The sequence below is a fragment of the Tursiops truncatus genome, chromosome 1 (genome assembly GCF_011762595.2).
Source record: "Tursiops truncatus isolate mTurTru1 chromosome 1, mTurTru1.mat.Y, whole genome shotgun sequence".
NCBI lineage: Eukaryota > Metazoa > Chordata > Mammalia > Artiodactyla > Delphinidae > Tursiops > Tursiops truncatus.
The window spans coordinates 147,988,515-148,010,791 of record NC_047034.1 but is presented as its reverse complement, the minus strand read 5'-3'; the positions used below and the strand labels follow the sequence as shown (position 1 = coordinate 148,010,791).

The following is a 22,277-nucleotide window of genomic DNA, read 5'->3' as shown; positions in this document are numbered from 1 at the left end:
TGTGCTTTTGAGATCAAACAGCTAACCTTAAAACTTTTGGAACCCCACATATTTACAAGTTGGCTCTCGCATAACATCTCTGGAATTATTCTGCATTATTTTTAAATTTCCCCAACCAGATGGTAAATGCCTTGAGAACAGGAAACCCTAATCTATTTCACCGCATCTCCAGCAGTGGCTATCACTGTGCTTACTGAGCACCCATCACTGTTCCTAGTGATTTATGTTGCATCTTTATAACAACAAGAATGATGTAACCACCTCTGCTTAACGGATGAACAGCTGAGACTTAGAGAGTTTTGGTGACCTCCCAAGTCCACGCAGCTGGTAAGTGGCAGAGCCAGGATTTGAGTGAGGTCTGTGTGGCTCCGGGGCTGCCATGAAGACACCAGGAGAGGGGTGCTGGGATCCAAGTCCCGCTGGGTGTCAGGTGTCTGCTGGGGAGATGAGAGGGCATGTCCTGAGCTTAGGGCCTGCCTAGCAGGCGTTACACCAGCACACAGAGGACTGTAAGACAAGGTTGTGAAGGGGTGGTGAAGGAGGGGAAGACTGTGGGCCAAAGGGGGAGCAAGAGGCAGATGTGAGCTCAGAAATCTGCCCTGGGAACTTCTCTTGCTTTAGAGGAGTCACTTAATCTTTCTTTTGACTTGTTTGTTCACCTGTAAAATGGGAATATTTTATAAAACCTGCACCCACTACCTAACAGCGTTGCTGTGGGGCTCAAATGAGATTGTGCAGCTTTCCAGAGGGGCGCTGGAGAGTGTGGACCAAGAATGCCTGTAGAGTATCATTGGCCTAATTCACACTAGGCACCAGTCAGAGAGGCATGTATATCCTGACACAGCATTGCTGCCTAGTTCGTTAACCTCTGAGCATAAGTCTCTGAATCTGAAAAACAGGGATAATATCATGTAAGAGAATATGCCTGGCACATAGTAGCTGCCCGAGAAATGGGGGTGCTTGCTCGCCTCACCTCCTTGCTGATGCCATCCGGGGCAGCCCTCTCAAGGGTCATTTCCCCCGGCTCTCCAGGAGGGGGCGGCAGGGAGCCATCCTTCAAGGAACGAGTACTGCCTGGGACAAGCAGCTCCTTAGGGATGCCTGGCTCCAGCCCCGGCTGAGGAGTAGAGTTGAGCTGGCCACCCTGTGGACCTCCTGACCCATGGCTAGTTTTCTTTGAGGGAAATCCCCCTCTAATTGCACTGGATAAAATCTCGTGAGCTCTGCCCTGCAGTGGACCCACCCGTTGGGGAATCCCTGGCAGACAGCCGCTGGGGTGAGAGCTTCTGGAGAATCTCCGGCGTATGGGCGGAGCACTGTGCTTCTGGGAACTTCCAGAAGGTTCACCCCCAGTCTAGATCAAGCTGCCCAGTCCACACCATGCCTCAAATATAGCAGAATACCTAAATGGGCAGAGTCTGTTTCTTACTCCCTGCTCTGTCCCCACTCTGAGTGCTGTGCCTGGTACCTACTAGGAGCTCAGGAAATGACCTGTCCTATGACTGAATGACTGAGTCTGCCCAGAGGTAAATTTGCCCGCCCCTTACTGGGAGGCAACAGCTCTGTTGTCTCCACCACGAGCCCCAAGGGCAGTGACCACATCTTAACCATCTTTGAATGTCTATAGCCCAGCACAGAGGCTGGCACAGGGGAGCTGGGCCCTCAGGGTTTGAGCACTGGGCTTGGGCTTCGAGGATACTGACCTGCTGGGACTTCAGGTATCACTGGGGCCTCGGCCGCTCACCCACGGCTCTCCATCACATCGTGGAGAAGGCCTCCAACCCTCAGCCTGGCATGAGAAACTCTGCCCCTTATGATGCCTCTGGCCTCTTCTGTCCCAATACTCAGTGTCTCACCTGCCCCCGACCCCAGCTCCAGTTTGCCGCCTCCTGGCCTCGGCTCACCTGCTCACGTCTCTCCCAATCCCTCCTATGTCTCCCTCCCTCCTCTGGGAAGCCTTCTTGATCAGCTCCTCCTGTACCCACCACATCCCTGAACATACCTGCACTGAGGCACCTGCCCCTAAGAGCGGTAACTACCCATCTCCCACCCTGGACTGTGAACTCCTGAGGGCAGGGGCTCAGGGCCATGCATACCCCACGGGCACACAGGGCCCGGCAGGGTGGACGCCATAAATGTTTGCGGAATGAATGAACGACGCCTACCCACCAGTCCACCAAGCCCTCTTCCCATGAGTTCCTCAACAGGACATGGGGAATTTCCTCCAGGATGTCCTGCTGTGCCCTCACACCCACCCAGCTGGGACAAGATCTTCCGAACATCTCCAGCAGCAGCTTTCCCTTCAGCCAGCCCCGAGACTCCATTCTCTGTCACCACGGAGCACGGTGGTGCCAGGCTATCTTTCCTAAGCACAGCCTGACGAGGACAGCCCTGGGCTCAGGAAACTTTCACGGCTTCTTCTGTTCCGCAGCATTAGGTCTGTGATTCATTCCTGTAAGTTCTCCAAGAGGGCTGGTGCTCCCTCCTAGGCTACCTCACGGCCCGTGAGCTCCCCACACTCCTGTCATTCTCATCACAACAGGTTCCCCTCAGGCTCAGGACCAGCCCCTGCTCAGCTGGGACCCAGGGCCTCCACGCGTGCTGTTCTCTCCAGGAAGCCATCCCCCTTTTCCCTGACTCTCCTCTGCAGACTTGTCTGACTGCTGGAGCCCTCTCTCCCTCGCTGCCACTGTGTGAGCGTCAGCCTCTCCTGAACCAGGCTGTGAACTCCCTGTACCTCTTCCCGCACCTCTGGCCCCCTCCATTCCTGGTACCCTCCCGAGGTTGCAGACGGTTGCCTGATGGCCAAGGCGAGGGCTGAGTGTTGGCGCCAGGGGTCCCCCCCAGAAGCCCAGGTCCCTTGGGGGCCTCACCTCCAGTACTCCTCGCTGGGGCTGGTCCTCTGGAGGGTGTGGTTGAGCGCGTGGGAGAGGTTGCCAGGCAGGGTGGGAGGCCGGGAGCCATTGGTGATGTTGGAGGCATCCAGCACACCGGCACAGTCGGGTGTGTTCCAGGGGTTACTGCAGTAGGCCCAGGGCAGCACGGGCGTCATGGACGAGAAGAAGTAGTAGAAGGCGATGCAGATGACCACGTTGTAGTAGATGCCGATGTATGTGGACACCACCATCATGCCATAGCCCACACCTGGGGGAGGAGAGGGGCCGGAGCAGCCTCACACGTCTAGCTGAAGGAGGCAAGGCTAATTCCGAAGGGCGTAAGAGGCAGGCTTTCATGGAGTGCCACAAAAGAGGCAGCTCAAGGCCTTGGCAGGGGCGAGCTGGGGGGCGAAGGGCCTTCGTGTATGAATGTGGTAGGAAGAGAGCGTGGAGGCCAAGTAAACGTGGATCCCAGCATGTGTCCATGGCCTTGGCCATTGATGGGGGCCTCGGGTTAACACCAGTGTCCCATAGGGGTTGGCAGTGTTTATACAGATGGGCGAGTCAGCATGGTCCCCAGAGGCCCGTGTGTGTGTGTGTGTGTGTGTGTGTGTGTGTGTGTGTGTGTGTGTGTGTGTATGCGCGCGAGCGTGCGCGTACCCCACCCAGGCCTCACCTTTGAACATGGGGCTGATCCTCCACACCCCCAGGCAGCCCTGACTTGCAAACTGGCCGAAGGAGAGCTCCATGAAGAACAGTGGGATCCCACAGAAGGTGAGCATGATGAAGTAGGGGAACATGAAGGCGCCTGGTGGGCGGGGAGAGGGCTGGCTCAGGGCGGCTTTGGGGAAATCCCACCCTCTTCCTGCTCAGAACTGACAGCAAAACCTTTGCAACTGGCTGGGCCCCCAGGAGGGTATGCCACGCGCTGGGCCGGAGCCTAAGTCTGGGGCACACTGCTCACCACCTGTCTTTGAACCTGACAGAGGCTCCCAGGAAGTCTGCTCTGAGTCAAACCCAGGGCCCAGAGCCGCCATGTTTGGGTGGGATTTGATGGCTTAACCAAGCAATTTCGCACACATTAGTCAATGAGATCCTCAAATATCCCTGAATCATTTGGGCGCGGGGCTGCTGAAACACAGGCAGTATAAAACAGGGAGCCTTGGGAGGTTGGGTTGCTTTCCTCTACCTCTCCTCCCCTGGAGGGAGCAGGCTGCCAGGGTCGGGGGTGCTGCGCCTTAGGTAAAGGGTACCTAAGCCAGGGATGGGGGCAAAGGAGATCAGGGCCAGAGGCCAGCCTGTCTGGAGTGTGTGCCGCGGAGGGGGCGGCTGGGCCCCGGGGGGTGGGCTCTATCCACGTGGGTGGACCCTGCCCTGTGCCCGCTGGCTACCTCCCCCGTTGCGATAGCAGAGGTACGGGAAGCGCCAGACATTGCCCAGGCCCACGGCATAGCCCACGCTCGTCAGTACAAACTCGATCTGGTTGCCCCAGTTGCCTCGTTTGTGGTTCTGGTCCTTCTTGGTGGCCTCACTGGGTACAGCACCATTCTGCGGGGACAGGAGAGAAGCTACCATCAGCAAGGCATCTGCACGCGCGGTGCCTGACCCTTTGGGCCTCCGCCAGTGGGGACACCATGGACCCTCCAGGCCCCCACCCCACCCTGGGCTTCCCCTCTGCTGGCAGCAGCTGCAGGCAGGCCCGGCAGAGGACGGGAGAGGGAGTAGCGGCCACCGGAGGGTGCTAAGCCGGCCTCCCTCACCAGCCCCCCAGCACGCTGTGCCAGGGGCGCCAGCCCACCTGAGCAGCTGCTACCGACATCTGAGAGGTGGGACACTGAGAGGGAGCTCGAGTTGAGGGCCCCCCAGCGCCAGCCCCTCCCAAGTCTCCCCTCTCCCCTTTGGGTGAGGATCTGGGAGCAGCTGAGCCTCATACCAAGCAGCCAAGCTGGGCTGGGCACAAAGGGGCCTGTGTCCAGACAGCCCCCCCAGCTGCAGCCACCACATCGCCAGGCTGAGCACGCTGCCCATGGCAGGCGGCTGCGGGGGAGGGGACCCGGACCCCTCCCCCAGCTGAAGGCTTTTTCCGGGGGGCACACGGTGGGCAGGGCTGTAGGGTGGGGGAAGGGGGAAGCAACTGAGCTGGGCCAGACCTGGGGAGGGCATTCTCGGGCTCAGGATGGGAGGGCCAGGGGAGCCATGTATATTGCCATGACAGGGGCGGGGGCCTTGGGGAAGCTGACCTGGGCTGGGGGATGCTGGCCATGAGTTGGGGGGAGGAGACCAGAGTTGTAGGCACCACGCCAGACTTGGGAGGACAGACTCTGCTAGGGGAAACAGAGGGAGTGACTCTAGAAAAGGGTCTCTGAGCTGAGAAGAGGTGGGCTGCAGAAGACGGGCTGGTCAGGAGGGGCTGATGAGGGAGTTTGCCCCAAGGGAAGGATGCCGGGCTGGCCTGGAGGAGCTGCGAGGCTGGACTGGGTGGCCTGAAGCCCCATTGAGGACCCTAACCCCACAGCTGGAACTAACCCAGCAAGTTCCTTTATAAGTGAGTGCACCCCTCCCCCATGCCCTGGCCTTTCCACCCCCTACCAGGTGAGCTGGAAACCGAGCCACCCTGAGCCAGTGCCTGAGGGGTCAGAGGTGTCTCACTAAGAGACAGGGACCCCGAGAGTCACCAACAGAGAAGCCCAGAGTCCTTGAGTGACGGAGACAGTCTCCCAGAGATGGGCTGCTCTCCTGAGAGAAATGGCCAGGCGTCCCTGGAGGACACCCAGGATCAGGGACACAGCCGCACGGCCTCTGAGGGATGGCACTGCAGTGACACTGACCCTCAGCTTGAAAGAGACATATTCAAGGACAATAGGCACGCTGGCCAGTAAACAAACGGGCCTGGTGCTTTGACACGCTGTCGGACCCTGACACTGACCAACAGACGCAGAGGGGAGGAGTGGCCTCCCCAGGCCTGCGCCCTCCGGAAAGGCCCATTTAGGAAGGCAGGCACAGGAGGCCCCAGCACCTGGTGGTGGCCCCCCAGCCGTGCATCCCTTGCTCCCGCAATGGGTACATCTGGGGGGGTGCTCTAGGCTTGCACACCACGTGGGCACTACAGCACAGACACCCTTGTCCTGCACACCCAATCCAGCATTGCCCGGAGAAGACACTGAGCCTTATACCATCCCAGAAGGTTTGGGGGCACAGTACCAGAAACCGTGGTGCTCCCTTCAAGGAGCACGCAGAGCCAACCAGCAGAGCCTGTGTACTTTCATTCATGCAGCCACGGAGGTTTACGAGCTCCTACTATGTGCCAGGCCCTGCACCAGGCTCGGGGAATTCAGCAGTGAACAAAACACACCCCTACCCACTCAGAGCTAGAAGTCCAGGAGGAAGTAAGCCATCAATGAGATAAACACATAATTTTTATATGCAACTTCAATGTGCCCACAAAGGGGAATTTCTCAAGTCACAAGAGCATGGAAGGATGACAAGGGGTGGGGCTGGGGGCTGGGTGCGGTCGCAGAAGGCCTCCCTGATGAAGGGGCTAGAAGGCCACCTTGTCTCTGGGAGTGGGCGGCTCCCAGTTCCAGTGTGACAGGTCCTTACAGAATCCTGCCTAAGCGCCTGTCACCACCTCCTAGGGTCTTTTTTTGGGACAGGCCTAGAAATACCTCAGGGTCAGGGGAGCATTTTTTCAGAGGGTGTGGGGCCTGCTTGGGGTAGTTTATCCATTCCCAAACAAATCCCAGCCCAATAGGGCTCCTATATGTTGCTCCTACAATAACAGTTTTATTCTGTCCAAGGCTTGTTTACTTAGGGGCACAATGGGGGATTGTGGCAGCTGTGGAGTACATGGGTGGGGTCACGAAGCAGCGGTTACAGCTGTAAAAGAGACAACTGAGGGTCCAGGATGGCCTCATGGGCTGGGCAAGGGCAAAGCCTCTTGCAGAGACCGAGGTCCCCAAGGCCTGAAGTTCAAGGCCTCTCTCCTGGCCCCAGCCCCCTGACCAAGTGCAGTGGGACCAGACTTGGACCTCTGAGGTCTGCTCCTTCCCTGGCGTGGAGGGGGCAGGGAGGGTGATGATGCCTCCAGCCGAGTGCCTAGGCGGTAGCTTGACTGAGCCATCAAGAGCCAGTGGTCACTCCATTCAAGAGCAGCACACCACTAAGCCTTGTGCTAACCAGCTCAGCCCTACCGGCTGTGACCTGGGGAGGCCAGAGCCTGGGGGACAGGGGCTTGGAACTGGGGATTGGGCTGTGGCGGGAAGTAACAGGCAACACTAGGGGTCTGCTGTGCAGAAGGAGCTGAAATGACGCCCTGCAAATGGCACGAGGAGCTCGCGGCAGAAGCAGCACCATCTGCTGCTCCCCAGCCCCGCGGTGCCCCATTCAGGGACTGTGGATGGGATGCTGCCGCGGGAGCCTGGTCCGCAGCTAGGCCTCTGACTTTTTTTTTTTTTAACATCTTTATTGGGGTATAATTGCTTTACAATGGTGTGTTCGTTTCTGCTTTATAACAAAGTGAATCAGTTATACATATACCTATGTTCCCATATCTCTTCCCTCTTGCGTCTCCCTCCCTCCCACCCTCCCTATCCCACCCCTCCAGGCGGTCACAAAGCACCGAGCTGATCTCCCTGTGCTATGCGGCTGCTTCCCACTAGCTATCTACCTTACGTTTGGTAGTGTATATATGTCCATGCCACTCTCTCGCTTTGTCACAGCTTACCATTCCCTCTCCCCATATCCTCAAGTCCATTCTCTAGTAGGTCTGTGGCTTTATTCCTGTCTTACCCCTAGGTTCTTCATGACATTTTTTTCCCTTAAATTCCATATATATGTGTTAGCATACGGTATTTGTCTTTCTCTTTCTGACTTACTTCACTCTGTATGACAGACTCTAGGTCCATCCACCTCACTACAAATAGCTCAATTCCAGTGCGGGCTATGTGCAGGCAGCCTGGCTGGTGAGGGCATGGCGCTCAGCAGGGACAGAAGAAGCCAACCTTCCTCCAAGTACACTGGAGGGAAGGGTCCCTCTGTAAGGGGTAGTCCTAGGGGCTCTAGTTCCCTTCCTCCCCCAGCCCTCCTCTGGGGACGCCCCTCCACTTCCTTCCCTGGCAGCGACGCCCAAGGCTGGTGAGCCTTTTTCAATGCTGCACAACTTTTTTTCTCCCTGCATAATTTTCCCCATTCTAAGCCTCCCCTTTTCTTGATCTGCTAGATGGACGGCGTGTCACTGATATTAACTGTCCCTGCAGAGGTTGTTGGCTCTGAGGTGCGCACGAAAGAATTTCTTTGTGCTCCTGGTCTGCCCAGACTGGTGGCCTGTCTGCCTAACCCAGCTCGGCCCCGCCCACTGGCCGGGCTCCAGGCTGGTCCTGCCCATCACGCACCTCCCCCTGTCAGCCCCTCGCTGCTCTCCCAACCTCCCTCAGTCAGTCGCTCACACCTGGGTGGTGAATTAAACCATAGTGGCCTGGTGCCCCTCTGGGCTGCTCCCCTCCTCCTTGGGCTCCCTGGAGGGGCTCCCCCACCTCACCTCTGACTCACCCGGTGAGTGATCTCCAGGGCAGGGAATGCCCTGCCCTGCCCTGTGCCCGAGCTTCCCCAGGCCCGGCAGGATGCAGGCTACTGGGGGTGCCTTCCATGGCTGTGTGGGTGGGCTGGCTGGTCATCCTCCATGACGCCTGCCGTGCACAGACATACACGTATAAAACCCTCCACGCCCCTTACCCTTAGAAGCAGTCGTTGACCTGTCTTGGGTTCACAACTTCCCACCCCTGTTCCTGCCTAGAGGGGTGAGCCACACCGAGCAGTCCCTTACATAAGTCCTTTCCATAGCCCTCTGCCCTCTACGTATTCACTGGTCCGGATGAACTCCTGGAATTAAGGGAGTTCAGCTCTGAGGACAGAATCCAGATCTCCCTCTATACCTTGGGCCTGGTAGGGCGGGACCCTGCACTGGGGGTTAGAAGCCTAGCATTCTAGAACCTGCTCCCTCAGCAGCCCTGGGCAAGCCACTTCCACTCTCAGCATTCAGCATCTTTTCCTGTAAAATCAGGGGATAGACAGACGACCTCAATAGATCTCCTAATATTCTGTAGCTCTGCCCTGCCTGGAATTTGCTATTTCTGACTCTCTCCTGTATTTTCCATTAGTTCCCACTCGCTTTCTAAACAACTAAAAAAAAGGAAGAAGGTGTTATTGCTTTCTTTCTGATTATAAAAGCTTATCATTTAAAAAAAATTGGAAACTACAGCAACGTGTAAAGAAACAATGCTGCAGAGCCCGCTCCCAGTGGCGGCCACCAGCACCACCGCAGGGGTGGCCCTTCCTTCTTCATGCTCAGACCCAGAGGCAGCCCAGGATTCTACCCTGGGCGGCGGTTGTGCTCTGGCTCCCGACTCCTGCCCTCCGAGAGCGGTGTCCACGGGATATTTCTGTGAACTGTGAGCTCTGCTCTGGGTGGGCACTGAGGAATCCTGCAGCAGCCCGGGCAGGGCGGGCCCCACGAGGATCCAGCAGGCTTCTTGTCCAGGACTCTGCAGCCCCAGGGTTTGCTCAAGGGATGAAGCCCCATCCAAGACAAACTTTGTGGAGGAGAACGGGCAAGACCCTACATCCCAGACTGACCTTGCGCCAAATCCAGATCACTGGCAACTTTCTCTGAGTCCCAGTGGGGAATTCAGGCAGAACAGCCAGGACAGTAAACCGTGGCTGCCTCAGGAGACCCTGTGACCCCCTCACACCCCTTGGTTCTTGTTTCCCCAACTTCCCTCCCATCGGTCCAAGCAATCCAGGAGCCAGGCTGGCCCTCAGGCAACATCTGCCCCGCAATGACAGAGCCTTCCATCTTGCATCTGGCTTCGCTCATCCAGACACGGGAAAGAGTCAAGGGCCCGGGCTGGAGCAGCAGGACCGTGGGAAAATCTACCGCAGACCCGAGCAGTACGCAGGGACTATTAGTGCCTCTCGCTTCAAGGAAAACCTCCGAGCACCTGTCAGGAGATCAGGCCCTCACACAGGAGGTGAGAGAGGCAAGGACATGCCCGGGGCTGTTTCATCCCAGAGCCCTGACTGGCAGAGAGTGATCTGCCAGTATTGTGGACAGCAGACAGAAGATGCACCCCAGGCATGCCAGGCTCCACTCCGGGCCCTGGGAGAAGTGATAGGGCCATTGGGTGGGCTCTGCTTCTGCCCTGAAGCCCAGCAGTCATGCCCTGCACTGTGGCAGCCGTGAGCAGTCTCTGCCCCGCTCGGTTGGCAGCAGGCTCGCATTCTGGAAAGTGGCTTTGGCTTCTGACCCTGGCAGTCCTGAAGGTGGAGGGCAGCCCTGCATAATGTTTCTCCCAAATGCAGCCCACATCTCCCCAGAGGACATTCCTTCCCTTGCCTTCCGAAGGTCAAGTCAGGATGCCCTCCGGGCACTTGTCCTAGACACTGGCGAACACCGCGTGGGGTCTCTCTCCTCGCAGCCGAGACTGTCGCCCCATCCCGTTCCCCCACGCTCACCACCGAGTCCATGTAACGAGTCCCCCTGCCCCCTCACCACTCTCCCCATAGGAGTAGCTGCCGTGGCACAGACAATGGGGCTGTATTGATTAGTACAATTCCTGGGCACCTCCGGCCCGTCTCCCCGGGAGCTAGGACAATGCAGCTTTGATACACAGAGCAGATTCTCAGCAGGTCCCTGGGCTGGGGGAGCCCTAGTAGCCCCACTCTCCTCCCCTGTGCCGCCTCCGCATAGCTAACTCTTCCCGCTCCTTTGCACAGTTGCAACTTTCTGGGTCACTTTTGCTGCTGTCTGTCTCTCTGGCTGGCTGTGCCTGCCCTTCCCTGGCACAGACCACTCAGTCCCTCTCCCCACCCCCAGCCCTGCCTCCCAGTCTTCCTGGCACCAGAGAGGGGGCTCAACCTCCTGGAAGGTGACTGACCTGTTCTGGGGAGGAGGGGGCCACAGGTCCCTGAGCCGCGGCCATCCCAGGGTGAGCACTTGGCGGGCGTGTGTGTGTCCCCTCTCATTCACACCTCTGCCGGCTCCGGCGACACTGACGCATCCCCTGCCTCCTCCACTGCTGGCTGGGCAGCATCAATTACTTTCACCTCATCTCCTCCTGAAGCTCTGCCTACCCCCTCCCCGGCCCTCCCCCTCCAGCCAGTCCCCATGCAGCCCAGCGCGGATGCTCCACAGTTAGAGTGAAGCGCAGCGTTTGTCGTATTTCTCCCTTGTTCCCAGCAAGTTATTGGAACAAAACACATACACACACACACACACACTCACAGCCACAGGGTGAGGCAGAGCGGGCGTGGAAGGGAGAGAGAGGGCGGCTCAGTTCCATTCCAGAATGAGGTCTGGGGCCCAGATGCTTCTGAGCGCATAGGCCTGGCACTTGGTGGGCTCCTGGTAAGGTGGTTGGGTACCACTGGGCACTAGAGATGGTGAAGGAGAAGGGGGAAGGGGGCGCAACCCACAGGGCACTACCAGAGCATCTCAGACTTCTTAGAATGCTGTGGGCTGGGGGCTGATGGGTCCTGAAGCAGTCCTTCCAGGAGTTGGGGACTCTCAACCAGACAAGACGATGGAGTGTCCCCATTAGAGAATATGACTGACCATGTAAAAAAGCTCTGGCTTAGTGAACGGTGCTGTCACCTGTCTGAAGAAAGATGGCATTAGCCAAGAGGGTGGCTGCAGAATAAGGACCTTTGAGGATTCGTACTGCATCGCCCAGAACCTGAGGTATTCCCTCTGGGAGTGTGTACCGAGTGGGCTGGGCACAGTCCAGCAGGTGTCACCATGGCTGGGGTGGAATGTCACTCAGACCCATCCTATCCCTCTCCTCTGAGGCCACACTCACTGGTCAGTCTCCAGCGGATGCTGAGACCCCACAAACCCATGGCCAGGAAGGTGGGCACGGGTGTTCTGGTGCTGGGAGGGCAGAGCTCTTTTTGGAAACTGATAGGTTGGCAAAGGGTCTGGTACATGGTAGGATCTTAGTAAACATCGGTCAAATGGAAGCATGGATGAATTCTGATGTAAAGGAGAGCTTCCTTGTGAGTTTGGTAAGTGAGGTGACCCCAGTGGGAACATGGCAGGATGACATTTTTTTTTAAGGGCAAAGGCTTTAGAGTCAGACAAGCCTGGGTTCAAACCCCAGCTCTGGCAGTTCTCACTATATATATCTCCTTAGGCAAGTCACTTAACATGTCTGGTCTTAGTTTTTTCATCTCTAAGATGGGGATAATATCCATCTGTCTTTGAAGCCAATAGCATTATTAATAATAGTAACAGCTAATACATATTAAGTGCTTACCATGAGCCAGACACTGTCCTAAACACTTTAGATATATATTAACTCGTTTAATCCTTCCGACAGCCCCTTGAGGTAGGTATGTTGTTATGCCCATTTTGGGGAAGAAGATGCGGACTGACCTCCGCTCAAGAAAGTCTCCTAAGAATGGCCTCAGACTCCACTGACTGAGCTGTTCCCCGGGCCAGCCTCACGCAGCCGGGTCCCCAGACACGCTCCGCGGACTTCCTGTGAGCCCAAACTGAGGGCCAAGGCCCTGGCTGGGCCACTGGCTCCAGGAAGGCCCAGTCACCCATGATGCCCAACTGCTCACTTCCACCCAGGGTGGGCTCCGGGCTTTGGCTGCCCTGGCCTGGGCTGGGTGCCCAGAACAGGCAGCCCTGGCTGGACAGCTTTCTCTGGCTCTGGCCATGGGGACAGGAGGCGGCAGCGGCCCAGCTGGGTCCTGGCAGTAATGAGGCCTCATTAGCGGGATCCAGCTGCTCCAGCCCCACTCAGGGAGGCCGACTCCCCCAACCCCGCCTCTGACTTTTCTTAATAAGAGTGGGCATGCCTCCAGAGGGCCAAGGAGTCTAGGGGCTTTGTTGTACCCTGTGACTCCGAGGGAAGGTCCTACTGAGCCAGGACTGGAAAGTGCTGGGGGCGGAGGGGCTGCAGGGAAGCCGTGTGAGGGGAGGGGAGGCCGCAGGACTGAGTAGGTGGCCTCCAGGGAGGCCGGGGAGGGGAGGGAGACCAAGAGGAACGGAGGGCAGGTCCTTGGTCCGGAGAGGAAGCCTAGGGAGGTTGGGCCTTTTCCTCTGGATCTAGATATTGTCCATTTCACTGGGGAGGGGGTAGTTGCGCATCTAGGATCATCTAGTTGATTATCTAAGTCATTGCTCAGGCTGTCCTGGCTAGGAGAGCACCTTCTCTGTGCTAGGCCTTATAGAAGGAGAGTGCCCACTGTGTGTCGGTGCCTGAGGTAGGAGAAGACCTACTGTGTGTCAAACCCGTGCTAGGAAGGCACACAGTGTGTGCCAAATCCAATGCTGGGAGAGCTCCCACTGTGTGCCAGGCTCTGTGTTAAGAGAGCACCCACTGTGTGTCCACCCCACAGGGAGCCCTTGTGGTGTGCTGGGTCCTGCACTACACGAGTGCCCCATGCATGCCAAATTCTGTGCCACGTGAGGACCCAGTATATGCCCAGGCCTGAGCAGGGTGAGCACCCACTGTGCCCCTTGCACTGTGTTAAGTGAGTGCCCAATGTTTGCCATGTCTGTACTAGCTGAGCACTTGTTACATGCTGGGACTCATGCTAGGTGAGTGGCTGGTAAGTGACAGGCCCTCTACCAAGGGAGGGCCAGGTGGGTGTCAAGCCTGTGCTTGCTCAGATCCCAATGTGTGTCAAGCCCATACTAGTTGAGCACCTGCTACATGCCAGGACTTGGGCTGGGTGAGCACCCACTGTTCGCCAGGCCCTGTGAGGGCTGCTGCAGACAAGAAGTATCCAAACCCTCTTGTCAAAGCATAACAGAACAGGTCGGGGCGGGGCAGCCCCAGGTGGCCTGTGGTGCTTTCAAAGCCTTCTAGGGGGCCTTCCCTGGTGGCGCAGTGGTTAAGAATCCACCTGCCAATGCAGGGGACATGGGTTCAAGCCCTGGTCCGGGAAGATCCCACATGCCGTGGAGCAACTAAGCCCGTGCGCCACAACTACTGAGCTCCGCCCTAGAGCCCACGAGCCACAACTACTGAGCCCGTGTGCCACAACTACTGAAGCTCGCACGCCTAGAGCCCGTGCTCCACAACAAGGGAAGCCACCGCAGTGAGAAGCCTGCCTCCGCTCACTGCAACTAGAGAAAGCCTGCGTGCAGCAACAAAGACCCAACGCAGCCAAAATAACAAACAAACAAACAAACAAATAAATAAAATAAATTTAAAAAAAAAAAGCCTTCTAGGACGATTCAGACGTTCTGGCACCCAGGGCTCTAGCCCGGGTCACACTGCTCTTATTCATCATGAGGCTTCCAGGGGCAGAAGCAACCAGTGAACTCAAAGATGTTGGGGCTTCCCTGGTGGCGCAGTGGTTGAGAGTCCGCCTGCCGATGCAGGGGATGCGGGTTCGTGCCCCGGTCCGGGGGGATCCCACGTGCTGCGGAGCGGCTGGGCCTGTGAGCCGTGGCCGCTGGGCCTGCGCATCTGGAGCCTGTGCTCCGCGACGGGAGGGGCCGCAACAGTGAGAGGCCCGCGTAAAACAAAAAAAAAGATGTTGGGAGAGGCCAGTGAGGCTCACCAAGGCCTTTCTGCCCAAGATGCTGTATGAGTGGGGAGCGGACACAGGGGAGGGGACTGAGTTGGCCAGCTTGTGGACTTGGTGTGCAGCTGTGGGGTTAAAGCTGACCCAGTAGGGCTCTCCTGTCCTGGGCTCCTCTCCTCCAGCTCTCTGTCCTCCGAGCCCCAGGCAGCCCGGCCCCACATGTGTATAGAGGCACTAGGTCTCCACGAAAGGACCACCGCCACCCCCCACCCCCAGTGCCCGCAAGCATCCCAGCTGCTCCCAGGCTTGGAGGCACCCCGGTCAGCTGGGTTCCTGCACGGCCCTGTCCTAGGAGCTGCTGAGGCGTGAGGGAGGCAGCTGAGCTGGCCTGGCAGAGAGCATCTGGGCTGGGAGCGGGGGGAGGGACACGTGCGGCAGGCATGTGGGTCTGGGCACGTGCTGGGAAGTGGCTCACCCTCCACGGGGCACCTGCCACATGAAGAGCCCAGCAAAAGGTCCAAGGATGACATAGGGTGGACACTGAAGAGACCCAGGGGACACCTGTCCTCATACCCAAACCTGGGGCAAAGGGGGATGGAAGTGAGGACCCCATGGCAGGGGCCAGCTGCCTACTCCCAGCCTACCAGGGCACCAATGGCAACAGAGCCACAGACCTGGGACAGTCCAAGTGCCACTGGCTTACATGCATGGCCCTCAAGACACTCTGTTCTGCCCCACCATGGCATCCAGAGAAGGAGCATCCTCAGTCACTTGCCCTTAGGGGACCACAGGCACCTAATAAAGTCCAGGCGCAGCTGCCTAGGTTAGCTAGGAGAGATGGCTCTCCTCAGAGGCTGTATCCTAGAGACAAGCACTGAATGGAGGCGGAACTGGTTCCAAACTGGGTCCCGAGAATAGCGGAGCCCAAGGTCATAAGCAGAACTGAGAAAGAAGCAGGAATAGAATCTCGAGCAACCGCTGGGGGTGCCCAGGGGACATGCTATGGAGCCTCAGACTCAGCAGCGGCGGGCAGAAGTCAAAGGTCAGAGGGCACGGAGGAAATCGAGCCCCAGCTATCTTTAGGCACATCCTGGTGCTGGGAACAGGCGTCCCAACGCAACATTCCCTTCCACAGACGGGCTGGCCTGCTGGCCGGCAGAGCCCAGGGTCCGGGAAACTCAGCTCCGGTAGGGATTCTGGGACCTTGTGATTCACGCTCCCTATGCTGCCCACGTGGGTTCCACATCTCTCCTGCCTCCCTGCCCCAGTCCTCTGAGGGTCACTCCAGAGAAAGCAGAGCAGCCAGTACTGAGTAGTACAGAGTACTTGGAGGGTTTCTTAAGTTTCATGGGACACAGAATCCCCATGTAGGGAGGGGCAGAGCCACTTCCTGTAACAGGCCCATGGCAATTCCAACACTTCCGGGAAGGGTGAGGCCATTTTTGATTCGATCACAGCATCCACCCCCTAGCAAGTATTCAGGTCAGGAGACCTCCAGCTCTGCCCACATCTGAGCACTCAGAGTTCAGGCTGGCTGAGGAATACTTTGAGAAGCTTAGTGCGTTCAGACATGTTCCAGTCAGGAGGGGGCCAGACCAGAGCAGGTCTGAGGGGCTGGATGCTGGAAGTTCAGAACGGGATAGAGGATAGAGGGTCCTGAGCCTGGAGCATGACTGTCCAGCTCTCTCCCCCAGACCATTCCTTTGGACCAAGTACTTCGAGTCCCAGAAATCAAATCCCTGGTGAGGGACAGGGCTTGTTTTGGGAGGGCTCGGCAGAGACCCTGGGCCAATCAGTCTTTCACTGAATGGGAACAGCAACAGGAGAATCCAAGTGGAGAAGGGAGGAGCCACGGGAGGGGCCGTGCTCGGTCACTGGCTTCCTCCCCTGACAGCTGCCCAGTGTCACTGGCTCCTGAGGCAAGATCCCAAGTGAAGGAATACAACCACTGCCCTTGGGGTATCTTCCTGGTTCCTGATTCCAGTGCTGGCCTGTTCCGTCCATCAGTGAGCCGGCCCTTGCCCACTGCTTCTCACCACCTCTCCTGTGCTCTGAGGCAGTGAGCAGTGAAGAGCTGTGGCTTGGGGAAGGGGGAGAGGGAGGTTTTCTGAGGAGGCCTCAGGATAGGATTCAAAATGAAACGCTCTGGGCTTCCCTGGTGGCACAGTGGTTGAGAGTCCGTCTGCCGATGCAGGGGACACGGGTTTGTGCCCCGGTCTGGGAAGGTCCCACATGCCGCGGAGCGGCTGGGCCCGTGAGCCATGGCCGCTGAGCCTGCGTGTCCGGAGCCTGTGCTCCGCAACGGGAGAGGCCGCAACAGTGAGAGGCCCACGTACCGCAAAAAATCAAACAAAACCAAAATGAAACGCTCTATGTTACTTTTCAGAGTGGAAGAAGAAAAAAATCAGACAGGCTCTGAGGACCCCTTGATCAGCACATGCTGAATGCTCCCCACGGCAGGCAGAGCACAGCGTTGGGGGTGCCTGGGTGTCAGCCACAGGACAGCCCTCCCAGCAGGACTGACTGCAGCCTTCTCTCCAGGGTATCTTGTGATGAGGGTGGGAAGTGTGCCTCGTGCCTCCTAGCATGCCTTTCGGGCTCTGTGGTGGAATCTGCACTGCTATGGGCTCGGAGCCATGGCAGCATCTAACCTGCTGGGTGAGGGGCTGCCCACCTGGGCCTGGGACAGCCCTAGCACTCAGGAGCCCTGGCAGTGCCAGACTCGGGGCCCCACGGAGCCTCCTAGGCCCTCCTGTCAGGGCCAGCAGCTGACAGCAGGCCCCAGCGGGGATGGTGTCATGACCCCCTCCTCCCTGCAGTCTGGTCCCTGTACTCACCAGCATCGCTTTGGCACCTTTTCCTACCATAGTGGCGGTGGGTTAGGGGCTCTGGAGTCCCGGACCACACTCACAGGCTCTGTTTCTAGCACCTTTCAGAGCACAGGCCTCAAGAGCTGTGGAGAGAGCAGAGAATGCACTGAGGGTTTGGCCCAGGAAGGCAGGGCAGGACATGTGTGGCCCTCAGGGCTCTTCAGAACAGGTAGTGCAGGGCCCCGACCACCAGCTGGCAGGCCCCCTCTTCCCTCCCGCCCTGGCCCAACCCCTGCCAGACCATTTCCTGTCCTGCTCATTTCTGGGTGACCCTCCATCCAGTTCCTACCTCACTCTTCTCCCAAACCTTCCCCTGGATCCCTTGGTCTCCAGACTTCCTGTCCCAATGGGCAAAGGTCTATTTTTGACTCTCCAGATGCCCAATTCTATAAAAGATAAAAAATGAACACAGAACTGGGACAGGGTCCAATACCTTCATCATCTGTGTGAATGGCTTCAACCTTTCCCCTGACGGGGAGTCAACTTGGCTCAGCACATGCTCCCCAACCTCGCCCCAGCCAGGTGTCCAGGATGGTCCTTCCCTATCCTGCTGCCACTCAGCTTGGGCTCCAGGCAGTGGGCTCATTGTTATGTCACTAACTTGGACCAGAAGCTCTAGGCACACCAAACACAGCATGTGTAGGCACAACGCTGCCATGCCCGTGCTCAGGCTGGCCCCTGCCGAACACCTTCCCTCCTGTTCACCAGGTGAAATTCTACAGATCCTTTAGAAGCCTGCTTAAGTGTCACCTCTCCTCTGTAGCTTTTCCTGACACTGCCCCCACTCCACCCCAGAGTGAACACACTGTCTCCTCTTTTGTGTTTTGTGCAGACTTCTACCAGGGTCCCTATCAACTCATTTGCTTACGTCTGTCAACCATGGGTTGGTTGGCCAGTTCCCTGAGGGGTTGGATGTGTTTCATCTACCCCTCTGTGCCCAGCACCTGGCGCGGTGCTCAGCTTGTAGGGGGTGTTGGTGGAACTGAGTTGAAGGGAAATGGGTAAGGCTGAGGCCTTGGAATGAGGGGCCAGGTCAGCCGGAGATCTCGTAGGAAGCCTCTGAGAGGCGAGGTGGGGCTGGTGAGCGGGAGGGGCAGACAGACGGGAGGGGCAGCCATGCAGCTGCTGGTGTCTGCAGGTTCAATGCTGGATGGACGCAGATGGAAGAGTGGGGAGTTTTTGACAGGTCACAGGAGTGGAATCAACCTTCAGGGAGCCTCAAAGAATTCTCTTATGGGAGGAAAACCCGGGGTCAGATGCACAAGGACATTCACGCTCCATAGGGCCTGGTCCTAGGAAGGACTGGGGCCTTCTCTGGGTTCTCTCAAGGAGTCTCTCTACTCCAAAGGCTGTTTTGTGCCACTCTGCCCCCGCCTACAGCCACATTCAAGGGCCACCTCCCACCCACAGGCCCAGGAAGCCTTTGGAAGGCTAGAAAAGAGGAGGAAGAAGCTCTTCTTTGCCTATGCAAACCAGCCCTTGGCTACCTTAGGCCTTTGTCCTGGCCACCAGGTGTCCTGCATAACCTTCCCCCCAGGGTGGAGCCAGGTAGGGATGTGACTTGCGACCATTTCCCTTTGGTTAGTCACCGAGGCCGGACTTCCTGCCTCTCACTGTTCCCTAAAGAGGTCCCTGCTTGTGGCTTTGGTCTTCTGGGGGCAGTCAGAACAGGGGGTGTGCTCCCTTAGAAGATCATACCCTTGTCTTCGCTTACCACACCCCTCCCTCCAAGCTGTACACTCTAGATTTGCTGTCCTCAAAGCTGTCCCTCTTCAGCTAACAGATAATAATGACAATGATGGTAATAATGACAATGATGATAGTAATGACAGCAGATGGCATTATTAAGAGCCACCTCACTGGTTGGGCATTACGCCCTCTGGTCAGGTGAGTAAACTGAGGACACTCCGTCCTGGAACCTAAGTTCCAGGGTGTTATCCCTAAGCACTGCAAATACAGCCCTTGTGGTCAGGGTGCTGACAGATTAGTGGAGAAAAGGTTGCTTGGGGGCTGCTTCCAGGACAATGAGTTGGGTGTAAAGCTTTGCTTCTTCTCCTGCTTCTGCCATTTCTATTAAACGGCCCCACCCATCCATTCAAAAAGTACCACCTGAATGCCTACAATAGGCCAGGCCCTCTTCTAGGGGCTGGGCATCCACATTACCCAGGCACCAGGCCTGCCCCTAACCCACATATGGGCCACTATTGACACGCTCTCCATCTGTGCCACATGGGTCAGAGTCAGGTTAGCTTGTGATAAAAAGCTTGGACTCTGGGACCTGGAAGGAGGAACTGGCTCTGCCACTCACTAGGTATGTGACTTCAAGCAAGTTACTTAACCTCTCTGAGCCTCAGTTTTCTCAATCTGGAAGACGGGGCTAATCATACTTCCTTTGTACATTCTGAAGTTTGTGCTTAATTTTTGACTCTACAAGTCCTCCACTTTTTCCTCCCCTCCAATCCATTAATCTTCCCAAAGTCCTAAAGCCCTGATTCCCTCCAACAGTTTTCCACAGCCAACAGGATATGGCCTAAATTGTTCAGCAGGCATTTAGGGCTGGCCACAATTCAGTTCATTTACTCCGCAAGTATTTATTTCGGGCTTGCTCTGGGCCAGATCTGTGCTGGGCACTAAGATCTCTTCAGTCTCTGCCCTGCTGCAGCTTGCAGGCTGGTGGGGAAATGAATGAAACTGGTGACTCAAATGTGTATAATTAAAGCCTACAATAAAGGGTGCGAAAGTGAAAGAACTTCTTTACGAAAATCTACACCAGGGGGGCCTGGTCTTGTCTGAGAGTTACAGAGGACTTTCCTGAGGAAGTGATGTTTAAGAGTCAGAGGGGGATGATTCGGCAACAGTGAGCAGAGAAGAGGAAGGGAGATACAAGCAAATGAAATACTATGGGCAAAGACTGTGAGGCTGAGGCTCAGAGAGTGAGGGAGAAAGTGGCCAAAGACAGAGGTGGAGAGATAAGCAGGTTCGGGGTCTTCGGGGCCTCGGTTTTGGTCTTTATCCTGAGGGCAATGGCAGCTACTGAAGTCTTTAAAGGAGAGTTGTGACTGCCAGGAGGAGCAATTGGTGGAAGGTGCATTTTGAACACATCACCCTAGATTCGTGTGGAGAAAGGACTGGAGGGAGGGAAGAGGGGAAGAGAGGAAATCAATTAGGAATAGGCCAGGCCAGGGATGAGGGGACTTGGCTCAGGAAGGTGATGCTGGGGTGGGGAGAGGTACAGAGATTTGAGAAAAATAAAGAACGCAACTTTGGTAGGAGACTTGGTGATGAATTGGACTTAGGGGGTGAGGGATAAGGAGGGGTCTCTGGTTTCTGTTGGTATAATAGGAAGAAGCCTGTGCTAGTCCCAGAGACAGGAATGCTGGGGATGCTGCAGGTTTGGAGTGGGGAGAGGATGAGCTGGGTTCGAGTTGCCTGTCAGCCACCCAAGGGAAGATGGGGAGAGGGTAGTCATAGGACCCAGCCCACCTTTACTGTCTCACTGCTCAGTCTTCCTCTCCTCCAAACAGGACTGTCAGGTCAATCAATTTTAAGGGTCCATCTGGGCCAAGACCTGGAGTCCTCGCTGGGGATGGAAAGGTGACAGGTTCTTTCCTGGCCTTCAAGGACCTCACAGTTTAGGAGAGAGATAGAGGAGGAAACATAATCTCCATTCACTGTGACGGAGGGAGTGGAGGGGCTGTGAGGGTAGGGGAGGGCCCTAGATCTGCCTAGATTCAAGGTCGGCTACCTGCAGCCACTTGCGGCCACCTGCGGCCACGTGGGACTATGCAGCATCCCCAGAGGGTTCTTGTCTTCATGCCTTTGCTTAGGCAGTTCCCTCTTCCTTGAGCACCCTTGTCCCCATATCTATCAGTATATACCCCACCCGTCTTCAAAACCTGTCCCAATGCCATTATCGTCAAGAAGCCTTCCTTTCTCCTCCCATTTGCAGTCAATCTTTAAATGCTACTCCCGGTTACCCCCAAAGCACGCTGTGTACATCTGATTAATATGCTCCTCACACGGAGCCGTTGCGGCATGGTTACTTGTGTCCCAATCTGCCTTCCCCACCAGCTGGAGAGATCATCCAGGGCAGAGGTGTGATTCTTCTGTGTCCCCAGAGCTGGGCACTGAGCCTCAGTCGCAGTGTAGGCCGAGTAAGGGGGCGTTTTCTCTGCGGTCCTTGGAAACATTTGGGCATGCTCAGTGTCGCTCTTTAGTCCCTTCCTAGAACCAGTCCCCTCACCCACTATCCTCCAATCTTCTGACGCTCCCTCACTTTGGGGTTCTTTAACCTCTCAGGTCCTTCTCTCCTTCTCCACTCCTTGCTCCCCAGCCTTTATCTTCTAGCGGCCGCAGCATCAGGCTTGTTTCGGCAAAGAAACAGACCTAGGCTTTGTGAGGGAGCTGTCAGAGCGCTGGGGACGCGGCTCCTTTAAGAGTGACCAGCGAGGGGGCGTGGCCTGCGGAGTACAGGCCCGAAAGGGGGCGCGGTTCCTTTAAGAAACAGCCGGCAGGCCCAGAAGAGGCCCTGGAACGGCAGGAAGAGGCGAGGTCGCTCTCGGAGCTATAGCACCGCCTGGAGCGCCCAGATTCCTCGAAGCGGGGCGCGTCCGCCTTAATCGGGGTGCGAGGTGTCGGGGGCGGGCGTTACATCAGCCGCCACGTGTGGGCCTCTCAGCTGGTGTGGAGGCAGCAGCCCCGCCCCGGTCCCTGCCGTGGAAAAGTACCCGGGCGCCCAGGTCCCCGCCCCCTTGCCCCGCCCCCGAGCCGGCTCAGGCCCCTCCCGGCCCTCCGGGAAAGCCCCCTCCCGCCCGGCCCCGGCCCGCCACCTGCTCCCGCGGGCCGTGGCTGCGGGGTGCGGGGCGCCGGCGGGGAGTGGGCGCCCCGGGCTGCTAGGCCCCTGCCCTCACCTGCGGCCGCCTGGGCCCGCCCTACGCGCACCGGGAATGAAGGTTGGGCTGGGGAGGGCGCGGGTTACAACCCCCAAAGAACA

At 57.3% G+C, this 22,277-nt stretch overlaps 1 protein-coding gene across 5 annotated transcripts in view; it reads right to left on the bottom strand.

Annotated features, from left to right (window-relative positions):
* SLC6A9 (solute carrier family 6 member 9) overlaps positions 1-22,277 on the bottom strand; it is a 31,828-nt gene that overhangs the window by 8,674 nt on the left and 877 nt on the right. Inside the window, exons 1-5 of one of the 5 annotated variants that reach the window (XM_073790822.1) lie at positions 17,718-17,811; positions 17,252-17,367; positions 4,268-4,424; positions 3,553-3,684; positions 2,874-3,144 (exon numbers count right to left, since the gene is read on the bottom strand). In XM_073790822.1, the coding sequence (XP_073646923.1) occupies positions 2,874-3,144; positions 3,553-3,684; positions 4,268-4,424; positions 17,252-17,281 (590 nt within the window). In that variant the 5' untranslated portion in view covers positions 17,282-17,367; positions 17,718-17,811. Of the gene's footprint in view, positions 1-2,873; positions 3,145-3,552; positions 3,685-4,267; positions 4,425-17,251; positions 17,368-17,717; positions 17,812-22,277 lie in introns of those variants that run through there. The other 4 variants (XM_033867702.2, XM_033867721.2, XM_033867711.2 and 1 more) reach the window with 4 other exon arrangements.